General features: G+C 39.7%; 1 protein-coding gene across 1 annotated transcript; it reads right to left on the reverse strand.

Moving 5' to 3' along the window:
- Positions 1 to 299: 299 nt before the first annotated feature.
- On the reverse strand, positions 300 to 15,349 carry LOC113043362 (very-long-chain 3-oxoacyl-CoA reductase-A-like). Its single transcript, XM_026202695.1, has 11 exons — positions 15,048 to 15,349; positions 7,093 to 7,139; positions 6,198 to 6,273; positions 4,305 to 4,412; positions 3,897 to 3,961; positions 3,763 to 3,807; positions 3,380 to 3,414; positions 2,837 to 2,918; positions 2,451 to 2,516; positions 1,528 to 1,677; positions 300 to 1,439 (listed from the first exon to the last, which is right to left on the reverse strand). The coding sequence occupies exons 1-11, from the start codon at positions 15,223 to 15,225 to the stop codon at positions 1,332 to 1,334; spliced, it is 960 nt and encodes a 319-aa protein (XP_026058480.1). The 5' UTR covers positions 15,226 to 15,349; the 3' UTR covers positions 300 to 1,331.
- Positions 15,350 to 16,984: the final 1,635 nt, after the last annotated feature.

The raw sequence follows: 16,984 nt of genomic DNA on the forward strand, positions 1-16,984 counted from the left end.
ACAACATTCGTAAATTCATTTTAGGATAAATTAATTTCCTTGTAAACTTAATTCTGTAGGTATTTGTGTTCCATTCCGTGAAAGGATATGTGAAATCATGTAATGTTTCAAGAATAAGAACAGCATGCATCTATACATTTCTGCCTTCCTTGAGTACAAAAAGTATCAGAACGCTTTAAAACGTGTGTTAAACCATCATGATTTAACATGAAGAGATTAGTGTTGAATTAAGGCCAGTCGTTTTATAAATCTTTGTAACATTTAGAACCTAAAACCAACAAAAAGACACAAAACCATCGGCAGCATCATAAAATTTATTTTAAAAAAAACAACAACAACAAAAAAGACCAATACAAAATCACTACAGAAATCATTTTTTTATTAACAAAACATGTTTCAGATTGTCAGGCATCAGTAAAGCAGCACGTGGTGTTCCACTCTTCAACACGTCTGGAAGGAACATTCAAGTTTTAAACCAGGAGCGACTAATGAGGATTAACCACCTGGACATTTTCACTTGACTGGCACTGGTCCATAAATAATCATACAGAGATCTAAGATATGGAGGTATTCCTCAAATCCAGCTTTGGATGAAACCCAAGACACATCGGTGACACTCCACCACACCTTTAAGTCTTCAGTGGAGAAAATCATGTAAACATGTGGAAGATCTCCTTTCATTAACGTGACCAAGTTTTATATTCCTATAAAAAGGCACAGGTTTTAAATAACCCAATTCTGACAGGTACACTAATGTACAAAAATACACTTAAATCAGACCTTTGGTTTTATATTGATACAGTACAAGATTCAAAAATAGCCACTATAGATTTGCATGTTAAATTAATAACAAGAAAGGCCAGCACCCATTTATCACTAATCAGAAGGTCTAAGGCACGAATGCAAACTAGTGATTGGAAGTTAACAGGAGTGTGAACAGATAGTCCCAGATAAAAAGAAAATGCATAATTAGTGTTTAATAAATAAAACACCATCACCATATAAATAACCCTCTGCTTACAACAGCAGTGGACACGAAACCCTCCCAACACACTTCTCTCACCCTATAAAGAAGATTGGTCTCCATTTCTGGCAATCAGCAACAAGTCAATAATAATGAGTCATTGTGGAACGTGAGCATGTCCAGATATTGATCCCAAGAGAACAAAAAAAAAATGCACAACATTTAACACACAACAAATACATTACATAAGAGGAAGCACTTCAAAGATGTGAGATTCAAAACGACTCCAAGTGAATCTCAAATCTCAGTACGTGTGTTCTGTAAAACATCTCATCCAGTTTGGTTTCCGTCACACAATGTCCTCAACCTATCGCAGCTTTCTTCTCCTGAGGTATCCGCCGCGCTGGGACTTGTTCAGGCGGAGGCCCAGGTAGAGGACCAGCTTGATGGGGGCCAGAACATGGATCACCCAGCCCTGTGGGACACAAAGATAAGAAGGTTAGGGTGACAACGGTCAGTGATTGCATAAAACAGCGCTGGATGAGACATTTAGGCTGTTGCACCATGACGGCGTGAGGGAAATAGCCGTTGGTCTGGTCTTGCAGTCCCACTGTGGTCAGTTCAGCAGCTACGTAGCGTTCAGGGGTGGGCTTGTCCAGGGTGGGCTTCCTGATCTTCGTCATCTTGGTAGCCACAAAGAAAGGCAGCACACTCTGGTGACAGAAAGATTTGATGTTATTCACTAAAATATTCACAAATTGTACACTTGTAAACTACACACTTGTAAATAACATTCATTTAAACAGTTATGTTTTTTCTCTATATTTCTACTTTTGTATAAGTGCTATATTCTGTCTCTACTGTATAATTCCCATGTATGTCTGCACTATGAATGTACTTTCTTCTGCACTGGAAGCTCCTGTTGCCAAGTCAAATTCCGTGTGTGTGTGTGTGTGTGTGTGTGTAAACTTGGTAATAAAGCTCTTTCTGACTTCTGACTAAAAGAGTACTTAAGACTGGCTGGATCTGGCAAAATCTTTACTATTCATATCTGATAGATCGAGAGAAAAAAAAAAAAAAAAAAAAAAAAAATGCCCACTAAGAATGCATTTAATTAAATTCAGTAAAAATACGAATATTTTGTGTATAGTAATGGTACATGGAAATAGAAAAATGAAATTTTTATTGTAATATAAAAAAATAATAATTACAGAATTAAACTGATTTGGTGCTCAACAAACATTTATTATTATTATTATTATTATTATTATTATTAATGTTGAAAACAGTTGTGCTGCTTTATATTTTTGATGGAAAAGTCATATTTTATCTAGGGGTTCACTGATAAATAGAAAGGTCAAAATTACTTTATTTAAATCTTTTAACATTTTAAATAAAGTCTGACCTGAAACTTTTGAACTATTATGCATTTAAAAAAAAAAAAAAAAAAAATCACAATCATTTAATTTAATGCTGGTTCTCTCACCTGGATGATGATCCCTTTGCACTTGTACTCTGCTTGAAGTCCACGTGAGAAGAAGTCCACAAAAACCTATAGATGGATGACAAGTAAAAATAAATAAATAAATAAAAATCAACCTAAAAAAAATATAAGACCAAAAATAAAACCAATATTTTCTAAAATGCAACATGTAAATTAAGGCATCATAACATTACAGTACATCAAATTCTGTTTAAGCGAGCGTTAAAAGACAGCAAATGAAAATGAGCACACATATCCACTAACGACTGATACAAATAATAAATAAATCTAATAACTTCGCTTTAGATTGTTCAGTACTAACAACTTAAAGTTTTTTCCATAATTATGACCACTGGTATCTCTGTGAAGTATATTGTGAAGACACTCGCCTTGGTGGAGGAGTAGATGGTCAGGAGTGGGAGGGGGAACATGCCACTGGCAGAGGAGATATTGAGGATGACACCCTTAGCTCTGCAATGGAAAAAAGCTAACTTTATTTCAACTAATCACATTTGACATTGGCATCAAATAAGGTATATATCCAGCTGTGGAAACCTGAAAGCCACCGTCACCCAATGTACTTCAAAACACACGTCTAATGATGGTCGCCATGTGTGTTGCCATGGCACCAGCTTTCTCATGCAATACCCCTGCAGCTGCAGCAGAGTGCTGGGGAGTGCAGAGGGTTGGACCCATTTGGACAATTTACCCAGCTCCATTATTGGCCCCAGAGTTGCACGTGACTCAGCAGCAGCCAATGGGATCAGTGCATTGCTGCTTTTCAATTTCACACAAAGAGTGCGGAAAACAGGAGGGGAGGAAAAACCCTGTTTTTAAAAGCTGCACTGAATTCCTTGTTAGTGACGGCGGCTGTGTTAGGAATTCCAGTAAGATGCTGGAAAGAGGTTTTTATATCAAACACCAGGACTCACCTTGCCTCCATTCTAGGCAGCACCAGACGAGTCATCTGGAAAGATAAAAAAACGAGTTCTCACATGCTCTAAAATGACTTGAGACAACAACAAAAAAATCTGAAACACTAATATCTCACTCCTGCATTAGAGAGAAAGGGAGTGAAGGAGCGAGAGAGGGAGAGAGAGGGAGAGAGAGAGAGAGAGAGAGAGAGAGAAGGCGTGGGTGGTGAACACGGGGAGCGTTGGTGGAGATCAGCAAAACACAGGGAGAGAGAACAGGTACAACAGTAGAAGGAGCACATCAAAGCGGTCACGTTGCAGAACTTTTACAATTTAGAATGTTCAAAATGACAGATTCTGAAACGCTTCATCAGCACAGTATGTTGTTTGTGTCTACTTACTTGGCACACTGAGGTGATGTTGACATTGATCATGGTGGTGATGAACTATGAAAGGAAATTAACAGGTGAATATTTCTAAACGACAATGGCTACTAATGATTAAACCTTCCTTCTCAGACAAAGAAATGACTCACGTTTTCCAAATCAGGGATGTGGAGGAAGAATTCAGGGTATGAATAGGAGATTCCTACATTGTTCACTATGAAACAAGAGACAAAAATTGAAAATTAGATGTGGTTGAATATGATTTAGTTTCTGAAATAAACATGTTTTAAGAATCACCACTAGGTGGCGGTAAAGCATAAGGAATGAGACGCGAGCGCTAAACGACATGGTAAATAAAACTATCACGATTTCAGGTGAACTAAAAAAAAACCTTTCTGAGAAGATGAGGCCAAATAAAAGAGGTTTCAAAGCAACACTGACAGAGAATCGTGAAAGAAAGTTGCGTGCGTGTCAGCTTTCCGACAACTTTGAGGTTTGGCTTACTTACAAGATGTAATGACGTAAAAAAAAAAAAAAAAAAAAAACCACACACTTACCAAGGACTCCAATCTCCAGTCCAGCAAGACCCTTTTCGATTTTAGGATATATGTCATTCTTACTGTAGTCCACTGCGATGGTTTTTGTTTCCACATTATATTCGCTTTCTGTAAACAGAGACATTTACATTTTTATAATAATAAGTTATAATAGTACCTTATATTGGCATTGGAAAACTAACTCTGTCCAAGAGCAGGCATCCCTGCTATTGCTACTGTTCTAAAAATAACTTCTCTGGGACTTTGCCCATTGCACCAAAACACAGATTTCTTGTCAGCAGGGGGCGCTGCATACCAAAGAAAGGCTGTCAGAGGAACTTCCTACATCTCCCCTCCCCTCCTCTGCTTGTTTGAGGTGCCTGCAGCAATTAGAATTTATTGTCCAAAGGCTCATTTGTCTAAACACTGTTCCAGTGAGTTATAAGAGGAAAATTCCTCTAAGGTCTCGCAGCAAGAAGCACTTTATTAATTGAAGGTTTATTTTAAGAACAAGAATGCACATAAATCAGCTCCAAAGTCTTTTGTTTTTGTCCAGAGGGCTTGTGGGATACTGCTCTGGGTGACTTCATCCTCCATTTGGAGTGTTCGATCAATGCAAATGTGAGGTTTGAGAACCAAATTTGGCAAATTACATTCTGGTTCGTGACCATAACCTCCCCACGCTTTCACCGTTCTGTGATGCCAGCACGACTGTGGTGACGGCAGACTGGGATTTTTCCCCTTCCAACCTCAGCAGTTAAGCGGCTACATTTAAGACCGCTTAAAAGTTGATTATAGAAACATTTTATACTTCTAAAAACAACCATTTGGTTTATGAGCTTAAATGATTCCTGACAGGGTGTTTGAGTAAATTGGGTGCTCTCAAGAGCTGATCATGAGCAGATAAGAAACTCTGGCAAGGCATTGTTACTTCATTATATTCAGTGCACACACTGAGGCCAGATGTGTACAGAAATATCTCCCATTCACAACCTCATGGCCTGTCATACTCCATTCATACCAGAAAGAAAGGAGGGTTAAAAATTGAAAATTAAGAAAAAAAAATAAAAAAGGCATAAGCACCTTAAAATTTTAAAGGGGAGGAAATGGTAATACTACTACTACTAATAAATTATTATTTAGTATATTATAATTTCATATAAAATCAAAAACTACTGACAACTAAAATATTACATTTTCAGTAGATGAAAAAAAAGAGAAAAAAAGAGAAATAATTAACCATACAAACGAACTGAAAAAAAACCCAAATAGCTTATTAAAAATATTAGTACATACTATAATAGTACTTTGCACAATTAATACAACACGCAAAATTAACTTTACTAATTACTATTATATGTTGATATATTACAAAGGCTAGCTTGGTTCATCGCATATGAAGAGATAAAGCAGAAATTGCTTTTACAATGAAAGCCTTAACAAATGCCTCAAATTAATGATTGACAGAAACTTAATTTCAGCTGATTGTACGGGTAACAATATCGGTTGTGATCCTTTACACGTCTGACTGGTCTAAACGGTAGATGTTTGGCCATACAGCACTCAGAGGACCAGTGACAGACTGAATAACCTTCATGCTAACATGTACATCATCTGAGCATTTATCTAGCATCTAAAGAATTCACATTTACTGGAACACAGAGGGCAAACAGTGGTTCGGCCCCATTCTGAGAAGTTTCGTGCATGACCCCTGGAGCTTGGCGTGGACCTTTGACTGTGCACTTCTGCCAGGCTGCATCAGCTCTCCACCCAGTCAGTGAACCAGGCCCCCACCCTGCCTCTTAGGCCAGGGCTAAAAATAAACCCAATTTCATTAACATCAGGAGGACTGCCTGTCATTCACAGAGATGAGCACTGCGGTTTGCACACACACACAGACGGCCAAATACTGACCGAGAGACTTTGCCACGTCGTCGAGTTTCTCCTGGGAACGGCTGATGAGCATCATGGAGAATCCTCGCCGAGCAAGCTGAGAGACAGAGGAGATAGTTTAAATCAGCTCATTTGTGACAGAAACATTGCAAAGCATTTAACAGCTGCCATTGAAACATCTCATAAAAGTGGCCCATGTCAGCTTCTTTGTCCATTTTCATGGTAAAAAGCATACTTGAGTTTGGAGTATTGAACATTTGATTCAGATTTTCCACAATTCTACAACTAAATATGGATTAACCTGATTTCAACTGTATCAACATAACTTTTTAGAGAGTTGGATATTACCATATAATATCTGACAGACAATTAGCACTGACAAAATATCATTTTTAAGATAACAAAATCTAATTAATGTCCTTTCCTAAGGTTAATATGTACAACAACTAGAAGCAAGCTAGAAGTTACTTGATTTCACTGAACAAAAATGTAAACACTTGTTTTCAAAACATTTTCTGAATTCCGACCAGCCCAGCACAGCAACAGTGGCTCAACCAATGACATGAGTTTAGGGGCGGGGCTATTTTTTTTTTTTAGACCAATGACAAATGAGGGGAGTGTTTGAGGGAAACCCGTTTGAAGACAGTAATTCTTTTTTCACAAATGTGGATTACTCTCTTTACTTTTAACATTTATGCAAAAGTTAAATACAAAGCTGAATGTTAATTTCAGGAGTGAGCAGTGACATGAAAGAACAGCTTTTAACTGTACGAGTTATGTGAGGTAACAGGTCTTTTTCCACCAGCAGTCTTCTAGTCACCCTCCTTCTCATGGCCTCAGAGTGAAACCTCTGTCTTGTGATGAGTCACTGTGCTTTCCGTGGAGCGAAGAGATAAATAAGAAGAGAAACCCTTACCTCCTCCGCATAGGATTTCCCAATCCCATCCGTGGCTCCCGTCACAACTGGAAAAAGGAGAAAGAAAGAGGCAGAATCAGTGTTTGCGGCAACGTAATTACTCATTTTAGCAAAAACTTGTCAAATGGTAAATTTGGGCAAAGTTTACTCCGATAGGCCGAGTTCAAATCAAAACTATCCTACACCTGCCAAACTGTCATCTAAGTGAAGATAGCATTAAAGGGTTTGATTTAAAAATAATGTTAAAGTACTATATTTCAGCTTATTATTTAAAAACGGTTTTAAGTAGCAATTCGTAGGTTGATTTCCATGAAAACATGAGTACTGACCATTGAGAATCCCAACCAGGGGTGCGTTTCCCAAAACAAACTATGGTCACAAGTTCTGTTGTTATCAATAGAGTTCAGTGGAAATTACCATCATAGGTAGCTAATGATGCTTTTGGGAAATGCACCCCAGCTCAACATGGTAACACCGGCTCAAGTAATGGGCCTAAGGTAGAGCTATCAGTTCAAACAAAGGCAGATGATAGAGGTTATTAATCATTTACTTCAGCCTCATTTCACTCAACACAACGATTCTCTTAAAACTACAATGCATAATTTTTTATCTTAAAATACTCTTAGCTTAACATGTGAAGGCAACAATAGACTAAAACCATTACTACGTTAATGTCCTCAAAGTGTAAAAACTTACTTCATGTGGCATTTTCAAAGCATTTGTTGAGAATCACAACAAGCCCAACATGGCAACACTGGCTTGTATATCTCAGCTTAAACACATTAAGAAAAAAAAAAAAAAAAGACAATGAAAGCCATTTCCAGGTTGATTTCCTCGAAGTATAAATACTGTGACTCCAAGGCATTTTAAAGAACATTTTGTCATTTAAAAATTCTGACCAGCAACACTGGCTCAACCAGTGATGCGAGTCGGGGGTGTGGCTTTCAGATGGGAGACATGTTCGAAAACAGTCATATTTGACATTCATTTAGGGACTCTAGTGACACAGAAATGACAGCCTTCACATTTACAACCATCCTCTGAGAACCAAAATAATGTTTTAGTGACCATAAATCCACCTAGAAATATGACTTTTGTTTTTACTTCTATAGCACTTCACTCTGACCTAAAAACAGCTTGTAGTCTGACCAGACACAGAGTATTAAATATTACTAATATCCCATGATGCTCTTGTTTTATAAAACGTACATAGATATACAAAAAGCGAGCATTAAGACACAATGTGTGATGGCTGATCAAAGTGTGGTATGGGCAGTGGTCATTCGCAAGAACAGGGCTGTGGGGGAGAGTGTGTGTGTGTGTGTGGGGGGGGGTTATGACGTCTGTAGAGCACGACAGCACAGGAGGGGTGAGGAGGGATCCTGGGGGCTGCTAAAAATAGAAACCAGAGGGAGAAGGGGGGGGGGGGGGATGGGAGACTGCGCAAAGTCAGATGTGGGTAGAAAGTGAGAGAGCACGACAACGGGAGTAAGAGCACTGGATCGAAAGACAGAAGGAACAAAAGACAAAGTGATTCACAAGATCATCTTTTTAAACTCATCCTAAGAATGAAGCGCATCCAATCTACATAAAGAGATGGGTCACATCAAAAAAAACTATTATTTTTGAAAAGTCATCTACTCGCCCTTATATGACTTACTTTCTTCTGTGGAATAAATATAATTCAAGGAACGTCTGTGTCCATACAACTGAATCAATGATCACCAAAACATTCTTCAAAATAGGACTAGCATATTTTGTGATTTGCAGAAGAAAGTAATTCAGGTTTTGAACAACATAAGAGTGAGTAAATGACATTATTGAACTATCCACTGAATATTCGCAGAGATTTTCGAAAAGTGAGAACAAACACTAAAATGCTCTTGGAAGCATTCTTAAAAACATTCCTCTAGAAAAGTCACCAAAAATGAGATAAGATGTCATGCATGGGGTCACATTTCACAAAAGATATGGCACCGGTTTCACATTTGCCCTAAACTTGAGGAATTCCAAGCTTAAAGTCTATTGTGAGAGTCTTCAAACATGGACTGAGAAGGGCTTGGGAACCATTCCCAGAATTCCATGGAAGGACAAGAACATGTTCAGCCACACAGTGGGCCATCAATCCATCGCTATAGTCATAAACCAACCAAATAAGACACATAATCCAAGACTAATCAACATCTAGATTACCTAGATACCTGGGGAGCATAATGGGAGACGATGTTAATACATGATCTATGATTATAAATAAACCACCGCCTGTCAAAACCCAAGACTATCCCACAGAAACACCTAAATCCGTGGCAAACCATGAAGATGCATGTAAGCGGCAACAGTATAAAAGCCACTGCTGCTTGAGACTTCTGTGAGTATTTTGTTGGCATGAACATTATTAAAAGCACAAAAACAAATGTATAAAAATAGGCCCAGAACAGCGAGATGGCACGAGCAGTCGTGCTCCAGTATGTTCACGAACAGTGCGTTCAGAAATACGGAGCCGCACAGGCCCTCCTCCGACTCAATATTCCAGCGCTAAAAAAAGCAGCCGAGTGAGTAAAAATAGCTACCTCGTCTGGAACAGCCGCAGCACTTGAATACCAACAAGATGCTGCCCGCTCACCCTCAATCTCTCTCTCTCTGCATCCCCCCCAGCAACCCAGCTCACTGTAGAGCCTTCGGGAAAAAAAAGAGAAAGCTGACCGGTTCTTATGGGACAGGGATTTTATGCTTGCAGAGGACAATCGTGAACAAAAACAGTGCTTTCGGGCTCCAAAAAAAAAAACACAGACCAGTGTAGTGTAATTAAAAAGAGGGATTCGGCAGTCCACATTCAGACTGCTACTGTATGCAATCTGTCACATCCCTCTCTCTCTCCCTCCATGAATGAACCATTCCCGTTTTTGGCTCGGTGGCACTGCAGAATGCTAACACCTCCGCCCACTCCCCCCCCAAAGCAGAATAGTGCTTTAAATAGCACAAGCCAGTCACGTGGCCTGCAGGAAAAATCACACACCAGAGCAGTTCAGCACCCAAAATAGCATCTATACTCGGATAAAGGTGGATTGAAGAAGAAGAAAAAAAACCGATGTGGGGGTAAGAGGGTGCAATATCAGAAATAGCAGCAAAGAGTCACATGCCTGCCAAAAAAAGAGGTGTAAAAAAAAATCAATGGTTCTCCTCGCAACAGTCTCCTCCTTGCAAAAAATTAATTGGAACAGAAAAGGGCAGAAATAATTCTAAACATCCAAACATAGAGCTGGTATATTTTTGGAGGTAGATGCTAGAGAAAATGCCTTGCTGTTAAATTTGTGCAAAAGTAACACCGGTCACAGACAACTGAGGTAAAAGTACTGTAAATGAGTGGCTTATTCAGGACACTAGAGAACATTCAGTTTCATTCAAGGCGTGCAGCTATATTGTGCTTAATAGCGAATTGCAAAAAGAAAGCTAAAACAGGATCTAAACCATTAAAATGAGTGCAAATAGTGAATTTTTTGGTAGAACCTGAATTCAAATGTTGATTAAAATGTAGACTTTTCTCATTTTCTCCAAATCTCACATTGTGTTTGAATGTTAGCACACAGCAAACAAGAAAAATGGTATCGAAATGGTTAAAATATGCACAAATAGTGCCTTCTCTCGTTAAAACCGAATTAAAACTGTGGCCAACGAGATCCAATTAAACGTATGCTACACGCCATGCCTCACGATAGCAGGTCAGAATGGGATGTGAATTGTAAGTGTAACGTTTAAACGCCAGATGGAAGATTTCCTTTTCCAGGAAATAAATAAATAAATGGAGCAGAGTCGTGACAGAACAGAACAGGGATGGTGGGGGCTCGCAGAGAGCGAACAAACAGATTTGGGAGGGGGGAGAGGGGCTCCTAGTGATGGAGACAGAGGGGATGAGCAAGAGATGGAGGATGGAGATAGGCTTAGACAGAGAGAGGTGGAGGGGGTAGCAGTTTTACCCAGAATCCTCAGTTCTGGCACGTGGCAACAAGCGTGTTAGTCACATGAACGGCAGCGTTCCCTTTGAAGCCCCCCCCACCTCTTGAACACAAGAGCCAGTCACACTCTGTCATCATTCACCGCACACAAGGGTTCACACATTCACAAGTTGCGCAGTCTTCGTTCACTCGCTCACACGCACCGGGGAATATATTTCATTCACATTGTCCCCTTTTAGCTAGCATGAATGGGCTAACGGTGCTATTCACAAACTTGTGCGCTCACAATCAGCAAGAACAAGAAAGTCGAGTGTTAGCTGTATTGTAACAAGTCAACATGCTGCTAAGTTTCACCCGGACAGAGAAAGGCCTTTTTAGGAGCGGGTTTTAAAACGGAAAAACTCCTCGATTTGAATGTCAAAGCAAGTTTGTGTGACACAATCGCCCCCATCCCCATGAATGACTGCAGCTCTGTTACATAACTGTGATTCTCAAACACATTTAGTGTTCTAAGGAAGGATGAAGTGAGCCACTGGAGGACAAGAGAGATGGGGAAGGGTGGGTGGGTGATGATGGAGCTCTAATTCTGGCTTCCTCGCGCTGTTCGGTCAGCATCACAGAGAAAGGCCAACAGTACACTGCACCAGACACATAAACTACCAACATAAACTCAACTTGCTAGTTGGGGACCAACAATAGGAAGTCTCTCTGAACCCATACAGAAACACACTGATGGACTGTGCTTCGTAATGGAATTTATGTTGCTGGTGTTGATGAAGTCTCTTCCTCAACAATCAAAGTTAAGTGTTCTCAAAAAGGCGAATGTTACTAAACCAGTTGTGAACACGTCTGAGGAGCAGGTTACACCACGTTTTCAGCTCAAAACTGGAACCTTTTTATGCATTTTGCCTGTTCATTTATACGACAACTGTGCTTTGGGGACTGAAAACGGCTTTTTGAAAACGTGTTTCAATGTACAAGTTTTTGAAAACGCTGTCGTTATCGTTTCTGTGTATACAACATGCGGTACGTGTTCATTTTATTAAAAATAAAGTATTCTATTGCCTTAATACTAGATTTAAATAAATTAAAGAGCACAAAAAATTGACTATTGGCATGAGGATGGGAATCCCCAATGAACGAAATCTAATTATTTAGAGTAATAATAATAAATGTATTTTTTTTTTTTATCACTGCTGTGATACTATGTGCTTTGTTGCAAAATCATCATGCAAAATAAATAAAACAATGTCCTTTTTAATTTTGAGGTTAAATGTGCTACTCAGACATGCAATAATCATCAGAATGAGATCTGATAATGAACCTCAGATGCTTATTGTCAAAAAAAGTGATGTCATAGAACTCATTTAAGGTTTAATAGTTCTATTGTTCGTTAACACATCTGTGATTCCTTATAAAAGAATGCTGCTCTGGGTTTCCTCAGTAATATGTATAATTTAATAATGCAGAGAGAGAGAGAGAGAGAAGCCACATAGGACTATTAACAATGGTCTAAAAAAAGGCTGTGCTTCCACTGCTGCAGGAACATCATGCACAATATCTAAACCACTGGCTTATAACCTTTACCACAGCGGTGCAGTCCCCAAGACAGACACCAGGGGTCTCCAGTAAGCGACTCAGGCGAGGGATGCCTGTTGCTACAGGAACACACCATAGGGCCTTTTTTCTTCATACATTCCTCTTTATGACTCACCTTCAGGTTACTGCAAACTCAGCACATTATACATTCAAAACAACATGATCTTATGATGTGACCTCATTGGGCCAACATGCAAACGAACAAGTCTGTAAGATGAAGGGGAAGAGGAGGGGGACTGCAAACGTGTCAAGGAACCAGCAGTTACATTCACATCGACGTGGAAAGAGTTTCGAGATCTGGAAACAGAGTCTTGCTCAACCTGACAAGACCTGTGCTTCTGGATTGGCTGGAAGGGGAACTAGTTTCCTCCTCCCATCACCACTTATTCACCCCAACCTGTGAGCGATAGCACACGTTAATCTGAACGAGTCTGACTGGTACCCTTTTTAGTTTCTGGGAGTGGCATTCATCACCTCCATATCTGACCTCACACTGACAGAATGAACGAAGGAAACGGTTCAAAACGTGAAAGGGAGTGGTGGCATCTAGCGAGCAAAGGGATGATTCTTGCAAAACCTGCTGGGAAAATGTGCCTTTCATATTTCACTGCAAAATATCCCCGAATTTTAATTGTGATTATACATGTATTTGATCATTTAGGGTTAATTCAAGAGGATTGGGAGGACATACCCATATATCGATGCATTTTTTTTTCTATTAATATTTTACTTGATTGTTTATTTTGTGTGTGTGTAATTGTAAAGCAAAATAAGTTGTCAAGCAAAATATCAATTTATATTAAATGTAATGGGAGTAGGTTGACAAAAAATATATTTAACTGTCTTGAAAAATAATTACAGTGGAAAAATATCCAATTATTTCAATAATTAGGCTTCGTCTATGCAACAGAGGTCTAAAAAGACCTATAATTGATTTGGTCATTAATATATTAAACAGTATTTTCCACTTTTACATTTAATTGGTTCTTAAATATTGCATTTATCGATAAATGGCACTAAATGTGGCAATAACAGCCACCTTTGACATACATTTAGCAGGTAACAAGTCAAACAACATTCTTCCAAGATGATGCAAGTTGTAACTGGCTGTATGAAGCATATCAAACAGTTAATACTGGCTTTGAGGGGGGAAAAAATGGCCACTTTTACTTTAGTGATATATGAACGGGTGAGAATAACCCAAAAACCTTAAGGGTTGTCAGTTCAAAAAATTTAAGCCGCGATGCTTCCAAATCATCTTTTATAAATAAACACAATTTAAAATAAATAGATTTTAAATAAATATAATCATCGCACGCGCTACAGAAAGCACTGCGCCCCTCAAATCACATCGCATGTGCACTACCCAAGCTGACCGCTAGGGGCCTTGAACAGTGCACCTGCTGCCTAGGCAACATCCTCGGCATGATGAGCCATTTCAAAACCTTTAACAGTGTGTCATGAGTTTTGAAGTAACAGTGTTGAAAGTGCGACTGCGTGAGGAGCAAATTTTCGTGCTGTACCTCACGGCTTTTGAACATTTGCTCACACACAAATCTCCCCTCACATGTCGCACGTGGTATGGACCCGCATTATAATTAAGATTGGCGTTTTAAACTGCGTCATGTTGCCAAAACCAACCTCAGTGCCCCAGTGAGGGGATGAAGCGGACGACACCGGCCAAAAAAGACACCTACTCAAAGACTAAGCGACATTCCCCCCACGAAACCTGCCAAAGCGACGAGAAAAAGCGCGTTTGTTGTAAGCGCATCCGGGAAACTGGATAACTGGGTCAGGCCAAGCACATATGATTCAGGAAAAACTTGAAATGCGACAAATGATAAACAGCCGAAAAAATAAATAAATAAAGGGTTGTTTAAAAAAACAACAACAATTATAAAAAAAAATATGCATTTGAAATAAAATGCGAGATTTTGACAATGGTTTGGAACTATAAACTTTAATCCAATTAGTCTATTTTCATATATTTGACCGAATATATAGTATTTAAAAATGTCAGGCTGAAATACCTGAATGACTCAGAGTGACATGCTATCTGCGCATAATATATGAACGTATGGCGCAATCAGTCAACCTGAGACACACGTCTCATCCGCTGACCATACGCGTAAAATACTAACGCCTCAATTAGTCTGCTTGATCCTAACGACTACAAATGTGCGTGAGTGATAAACATTCGCTCTTAGTAAACGCTGACAGAAATGTTTTCAATTAGCGTTACATCTGCTGCGCAAAAAGTTGAAATTATGAGCCCCTCCTCCCTCCAAATCCATGAAGTTCATCTTTATTTAGTTTAAGGCTGCGCCAAATGCGCACTGCATTCATCCCACCCATGTCCTGCCAGCACAGGCTCTCATTCCCAACGCATGTCTTTCAACTTACCTGCCCATTTCCCCAATTTGGGAGACAGTAGATCCCCGTTTCCCAGCACCCATATCCTAAAGCCAGTGATGATCTTGTACAGAAGCCACAGCGCCAGCGAGGCCGTTGCGAGTGCACCGACCCAAAAGAGCGCTCTCTCGGCAGGCTGTAGCGTCCCCACCGCGTTAAACGACTCCATGTCTACGGCTGGCTGTGTGTGGTGAATGACCTGCAGAATTAGTCGTTATGCACTGCGTTAGAGCTTCAGTGTGTGCGCCCCTTTATAAGCAGGTTGTGGCATCACACCCCTACAACTCCTCTAACATACTAGTCTATCCAGATTTAAGTGCACACCTCCCACATACTCCGTCGCCGCCCATGCGAGCCCACGTCCATTGTTGATTGGCCGAAACTCGCGTCCGTCAACCGCAACTTACCGTTGATTGGCTGTTGTGCACGTCAATCACAAAGAGCCCATTCTCATTCATTCGGTTGCCCGTTTCAATGGGGCGGACCGAAAACTCTTCTGAGTGAGAAGCGATTGGACAAACATTACGGTAACCTCCATTCAAATAATGTCATTGGTTGTGATTCAGAACTGGTTTTTCTGTTTCAGTCAGGGTTACGAAACTTCCAAACCCACGCTTCCAACGATCACCCCCACACTATTTTATGAATGAAGTTTGTTGCTCATTGGCCACGAGGGCTCCTGTTGTCCCGCCTCTTCTGAACAGTCACTGGGAGACTATTGGTCGACATGAGCGCCAGTCACATTCATTCACCAGCGCTGTCACACAAATGAGTCATACTTTGGGGAAAAAATCAGACAGACAAGCTTATTTACTGCATTTTAGCTCGATAGGCACATGTATGACTCAGTTATCAATTTTCCTGACCATGTTTGCGTTTCCAAAAGCACATAAAACATTCGTGAATGAAATAAAACCTCTTGAATACACATTCCGTTTGTTTTCACAGTGTAAAACACAACATAAAAACCATTCATGTATTTTGAACATTGCAAAGACATCGTATTTATAAATACATAGATACATACAGAGTGATGCAGTACATAAATGCTTAGTTATATATGGATATATACATAATCAAGCAAAAACTAAGCCAAAATTGCATGATATTAATTAACCTTGTAGTATGAGTCATATTAGAACAATCATTGAAAATAATGTGAATAAAGCAACTCGAGTAGAAAATAACGTAATGTAATACATTAGCACCACCAGTTCTACATAGTAACAAGCAATACGTCATTGGAAGGGGAAGCAATTGATATTTTACGCCGTGAATATCGTATGTAGCCTAAGATAAGATGATTTGAACAGCGTTATTTTTATCAAACTCTGCTTATTTTATAATGTAAACAAGCTTATTATTTATATTCATTCAAACGGTGACCATCCTCCACATGAAACTACAACTACCACACAGCGCTGCGCCGAAATATCGCGAGAACTCTCTGCGTGAGTAACGCGGAAGAGAGGATGGTTATGTAAACACAGTAGATATGCAGCTGAACAACATGTGAAAATACAGCGTGAACTGTTGTAAATCACATTTTAATCGACTTACACATGCATGCGGGTACGAAAGCGATACGCAAGTGTTGTAAGCGGCGAAACTCGCGTCAGTCAGATGTTTTGCTCTTGGCTTGTGCCTAGCTTGTCAGTTTGACATTCAGTCAGACTAACACACATGCTGGATCACTCCAACACATCCGTGTCCACTGTCGCCATTCGCTCCACTCACGAGCCGAAACTTAACCTAAAATTTAAGCCCACCGCTACGTGAATAATTCAAGTATCACATGGAACATGTGAACCACATGCTGTTTAGTAGAAAAAAAGAATTGGTGTCTTCAAGAAACACATTTTAATGTCTGTATTTTTAGTTCTAAGGGACTCTCACCGTGGAAGCCTTTTTGTCTATGTATTGGCCCG

This window comes from Carassius auratus, chromosome 25, assembly GCF_003368295.1.
Source record: "Carassius auratus strain Wakin chromosome 25, ASM336829v1, whole genome shotgun sequence".
NCBI lineage: Eukaryota > Metazoa > Chordata > Actinopteri > Cypriniformes > Cyprinidae > Carassius > Carassius auratus.

Bases quoted from the DNA above. Each gene is read 5' to 3' on its own strand.
- LOC113043362 (XM_026202695.1), bottom strand. From the start codon at position 15,225: ATGGAGTCGTTTAACGCGGTGGGGACGCTACAGCCTGCCGAGAGAGCG. The intron at 3,415-3,762 runs GTAAGTAGACAC...TTATCTTTCCAG, and splicing joins ACATCACCTCAGTGTGCCAA to ATGACTCGTCTGGTGCTGCC. The intron at 1,440-1,527 runs GTGCAACAGCCT...TGTGTCCCACAG, and splicing joins ATTTCCCTCACGCCGTCATG to GGCTGGGTGATCCATGTTCT.